Below are 5,273 nucleotides of genomic sequence, written 5' to 3'. Positions count from 1 at the left end.
GAGCCGATTGCCTCGCAAAGGCGGCGAGCCTCGCGGGTCCCCGCGCCCGCCCGAGGGGGCCGCGCGGGCTTCCCTCGTGCTGCACGGGAGCATTTCTGCAGCCTCGGCGCCCTCTGTCGGTCGCGCGGGGAAGCGGCCGGGCGGACTCGGCCCCGGGCTTCCCGGAGCGCCCGGCAAAGAGCGGGGGGAGGGGGGACACGGCTGGCTGTGCGCAGGCAGGAGGAGCCCGGCGCACGAAAGCCGGGCTGAGGGTGCGGGTCCAAGGCTCATGCCCGGACTCTCCTCGCACAAGGGCGCCTCCACCTTGGCTTTATTTGAAGCAGCTAACGAGCTGGGCCAGCACCCAGCGCGGGGGGAGGCAGGAGTGCGGGGCGGCTGCATCAACGGAGCAGCAAAGAAGACCCCCACCCCGCCCCGGCGCGTCCGGCACGGAGCTCAGGGCGGCTCCTACCGCCCCCCGGGCTGCGGGGCAAGCGGTGACCTTTCCCCGCGCCGCCGGGAGGGGGGAGCAGAAAGGCGCGCCGAAAAATTCCCGCCCTGCGTGCCCAGCCTCATTATGCATATGCAAATACGCCCCGGGCGGATTGGCTAGAGTGCGAGGTCTCTCCCGAAAGCGAGCTCTCATTGGTCGGCTTAGGAAGCGATGCAAATGAAAGAATCTCCCCCTCCCCACCCCCGCCTTGAGCGAACGTGTACCACATAGTCAGACAGGCTGTATCGCTGCGCGTCTACTACTACAAGTAAGTAGTCCCCGGCTCCCGCCTCCCCCTCCCCGCTCCGCGGGGCTGCGGCTCTGCAGTGCCGGCGCCAGCCCGAGCGCGAGGCTTCCCGGCGCTGCGCGGCGAGGGGCGGGGGGAGACCCCCGCAGCGGGGAGCGGTGTTCCCCACTCCCCCGCCGCGGAGGGATCTGCGTGTCTGCCCGCACCAAAACATTGCGAGCTAAGAGGCAGGTCCCGGCGTGACCGAGCTCAGACGCAGCGGGCGGAGCGCGGGCTGCGGAGCTAGGAGCGCAGCGCGGGGGGTGGGGGGGGGGCTACAGCTTCACTGCAGCGCCGGACCGGATCCCGCCCGCGCGGGGGCCCCGCGTTGTCCCTGCGGCTGCTGTCGGGCAGCGCCGGGCGGCTCGCGAACAGCCGCCGCTCGGCCTCGGCTCGCGACTCGGCTCGCCCGCGGGAGGAGCCGCCCGCCCGCCGCCTCACCGCCGCCACCATGCTGCTGTCCAAGTTCGGCTCGCTCGCGCACATCTGCAGCCCCGCCAGCATGGACCACCTGCCGGTCAAGATCCTGCAGCCAGGTAGTGCCGCACCCCCCGGCGCCGCGCGCCCGGCCGGGCACCCCGCTGCCTGCCCCGGCCGGGCCGCGCTCACCCGCCGCCCCTCGCTTCCCCCCGCAGTGAAAGCGGAGAAGGAGCCTTTCGAGAAGCTTTACCAGGTGGGCTCCGTGCTGGGCAGCGGCGGCTTCGGCACCGTCTACGCGGGCAGCAGGATCGCCGACGGCTTGCCGGTAAGCGCGGCCGGGCCGGGTCGGGCTGGGGCTGCCCCTGCCCCGCTCTCCCCTGCCCTCCGCTCATGGCCCCGCTTCCCCCGCAGGTGGCCGTCAAGCACGTGGTGAAGGAGCGGGTGACCGAGTGGGGCAGCATTGTGAGTACCGGGGGTGCGCTGGGGGCGGGCGGGGCGGAGGGCCCTGCAGGGCCGCCGACGGCCAGCACTGACGGTGGCCTGTGCCCGCAGGGCGGCGTGATGGTGCCCCTGGAGATCGTGCTGCTCAAGAAGGTGGGCTCCGGCTTCCGCGGCGTCATCAAGCTGCTGGACTGGTACGAGCGGCCCGACGGGTTCCTGCTCGTCATGGAGCGGCCCGAGCCCGTCAAGGATCTCTTCGACTTCATCACGGAGAAGGGCGCCCTGGACGAGGACACGGCGCGCGGCTTCTTCCGCCAGGTGCTTGAGGCGGTGCGGCACTGCTACGGCTGCGGCGTGGTGCACCGCGACATCAAGGACGAGAACCTGCTGGTGGACCTGCGCAGCGGCGAGCTCAAGCTCATCGACTTCGGCTCCGGCGCCGTCCTCAAGGACACGGTCTACACCGACTTCGACGGTACGTGGCGGCCCCGGCCCCGTCCCCTCCCGCCCGGAAAGTCCCGCATTGCAGATCGCCACAGGCCCCTGCAGTGATGGGGGGGGGGGGGGCAGCGCCGGGACCGCGGCTTGCAGAGGGGGGAAGGGGCAGGGAGAGGACTAGGTTAAGCCCCCCCCACCCCCGCGCTGCACCGCCAAACATCTGTTTGTTGTGAAACCCGAGCCCGGCGCCCACGTGACACCGCATCACCGCCGCTCCCTTGTGTTTGGTATCCAAGGAGCACCGGCCCCTGCCTCTTCCTCCCCGCGCCCCCGGGCCGCGACCCCCCGCAGCCGCGCCTCCCCATCCAACCCTCCCCTCCCCTTCCCCCCCCTCCGCTGCCGAAGCCGCTCCTCTCTGCAGCCGGCAACCCCGAGCTGCGCCTCCGCCCTCTCCGCTCTCCTCCCAGCCGCCCCCTTTGTCCTTTTGTGTCTATTTTTGGTGTGATGCTGCAGACGCCACGTGGTCAGCCGGAGGGAGCCTTGCCTTAGTAAACAGTCAGCTGATGGAAAGCAGCCTTCCTTGCAACAAAATAGCGCAGTCTAATGGGACCAAAGCGGCTGGTTGGCCGTGTGATGCCGCACACCTCCCTGTGCCTATGCCACTGGCACATTTATTTGGCCTATTGCTTGAGGCTTTTTTTTTTTTCGGCTTTTTTTTAAGGAATGTCTTCCCAGTTAGCTAGTCTGTAACCCTTACTGCATAGGGGAGAGAGAAGGAACCCATCACAGAGCTAATAGTAAATAATTTTCTTTTTTTTTTTTATTTTTTGTTTTTTACCATGTAGGAACCCGAGTGTACAGCCCTCCAGAATGGATCAGGTACCACAGATACCACGGGAGGTCAGCAACCATATGGTCCCTGGGAGTGCTTCTGTATGACATGGTCTGCGGAGACATCCCTTTCGAACAAGATGAAGAGATCTTGAGAGGCCGGTTGTACTTCAGGAGGAGAATTTCACCTGGTGAGTTCAAAAGCAAGCCCTTGATCTTCTCACCTCAGGCTATTTTTTCTAGTTAAGAAAGACTTTCTTTTGCTTTGTGGTCTGACTCTTAGCATCTCTTTTGTTTCAGAATGTCAACAGCTGATCAAATGGTGCCTTTCACTGAGGCCTTCAGACAGACCAACACTTGAGCAAATTTTTGACCATCCTTGGATGCACAAATCTGAAGTAGTGAAGTCTGAAGACTGTGACATAAGGCTACGGACCCTTGACACTGATGTATCTAGCACAAGTTCAAGCAATGAGAGTCTGTGAAACACTAAAGACCTCGCAATGGGAGGGGAGCTACAAGCAGAAAGACCACAGTGCTGCTGCCAATACGTAGGAGGGGCTATAAAATGCATTCATTATTCTGTAGTTGAATCTTTGTCTGAGGGACTTGATTTTATTTTCCCCTTTTGCTGGTTTCTGCTTTGGAATGAAAGATTTCCTTTGGAAACGCTGATGTTTGGGAGTTGCAGGCCAGTACTTAGTCAAAGACTGACCTTACTAAGAAAGCAGTGACCTCTTGAATTACATGGTAAACTTTTTTGCTCTCATAGAGCCTGGACTAGATTTTATTTGCTTTTGAGTGCCTTTTTGAAAGCTGCTTCAGTGGGACTTTCTTTTTTGAGCTGTGTATGTCCAAAGAAGATCCAGTTCATTATAGGATTTTGCTCCCTTTAGACTTAGTGCTGGAGGAAGCAGCTCCTATGATGCATTGGAACATGTTCGGTGATTGAATGAAGTAGTCCCATCCATTGGTGATGGAATACTTGAACACAGACATTTCACTCCTCTGCCCTGTCCCATTCCCCAACCCAACCACCTCTGCTGCTCAAAATATTTCCTATAGCCTGCACAGAAATACAAACAGGTATATCAGCTTTTTATCAGGAACATTTATTCATGTTTCCTTTTATCATCTCTACCACTGGGCATGAGAAGCCCCTTTTCTCAACTCCCCTAGCCTTTTGTCACCCTGCGAGTCTTAAAAGTATGTATGGGCATGTTAAATGCACAATCAATGCAATATTCAAGGACTTTACTTATTTTTTCCATACCTGTATAATGTGTTTATGTAAATTTGGTTTTCCCATGTATTATACAGTTATTTATTGTTTGAAGTTTTAGCAGACCTCTCACAGCTTCAGCTGTGGCTATTTATTTGGTTAATTTATTTGGTTAGAGTTATTCAACACTGTGCTTCTTCCCCCTGCCCCCCTTCCTCCTCCTTCCATGGGAATTCTAGTAGTTTGCCCATGGCACTTTTTTTCTGCATTCCTATCAACTTTTGTTTAAAAAAAAAAAAAAGGCAAAAAAGACAAAAAAAATAATTTTCTGACCTTACCAGTTTTTGTTGGAAGATGGAAAATTGTTGTACAAAGTCTAATTTAAGGGAAATTGAATGACTTTTTTAAAGTTAGTCAGTATGCCTTTGTCTGGTATTATTATACCAGAAATGTAAAGTAATGCTGTTTGGAAGGGTTTTAAATTATTGACATTGTACAGTCTCCGTGCATTGGCTCTTGAAGGTAGAGTGGCAGAGTCATAAACCTTAATTTATTTTAATAGCTGTGTTTCTGTGATCTGGTTGCATTTATGCAGCTTGGATTTGGATTTTTTTTTTTCTTCCGTTTAACAGTGTGAAATGTATGGAGATCATATTTTTTATACAGGTATTTCAATTAAACTTTTTTTGTACATAAAAGTACTGTGTTTATGTATTCACTTTCACCCACTATAGCACTTTATACCAGATGAGAAACAACACAGTTCTATTACAGACATACAAAGGGGGCCTCTACAGCTGAACCATAGTAGTGGGGTCTACATTACTTGTTTCCCTTACTCTTGAAGTGTTGATATTTGCTTAAACAGTCCCTCCCTTTTTAGTGTTTTGACATTTAAATGTAACAAGATCATATCACAGTAGTGTTAAATGGTTTGTACAGCAATGAACTGGCCACTAATTGTAGCTTTAACTACTTTAGTTTAATGTTCTAAACTATAACAAAGCGTTTTCCTGCTTATTTATGGGACACTGTTTAATAATTGGGGTAAAAATACTTTCTACTATATCCTGTGTTATCTCCTGTCTATTAATGTAAAATTTAGGCACCCAGCTATTTTGATAGCCTTTAAAATAGCAAGGAGGGCTGGTGTATTCATTCAG

The 5,273-nt window shown here is 55.1% G+C and overlaps 1 protein-coding gene across 1 annotated transcript; it reads left to right on the top strand.

Annotated features, from left to right (window-relative positions):
• Positions 1 to 1,122: 1,122 nt before the first annotated feature.
• PIM3 (Pim-3 proto-oncogene, serine/threonine kinase) lies at positions 1,123 to 4,808 on the top strand. Its single transcript, XM_006273494.4, has 6 exons — positions 1,123 to 1,294; positions 1,394 to 1,503; positions 1,590 to 1,640; positions 1,731 to 2,094; positions 2,903 to 3,079; positions 3,189 to 4,808. The coding sequence occupies exons 1-6, from the start codon at positions 1,210 to 1,212 to the stop codon at positions 3,371 to 3,373; spliced, it is 972 nt and encodes a 323-aa protein (XP_006273556.2). The 5' UTR covers positions 1,123 to 1,209; the 3' UTR covers positions 3,374 to 4,808.
• Positions 4,809 to 5,273: the final 465 nt, after the last annotated feature.

Source organism: Alligator mississippiensis, chromosome 4, assembly GCF_030867095.1.
Source record: "Alligator mississippiensis isolate rAllMis1 chromosome 4, rAllMis1, whole genome shotgun sequence".
NCBI lineage: Eukaryota > Metazoa > Chordata > Crocodylia > Alligatoridae > Alligator > Alligator mississippiensis.
This window is presented reverse-complemented; position numbering and strand designations above follow the sequence as displayed.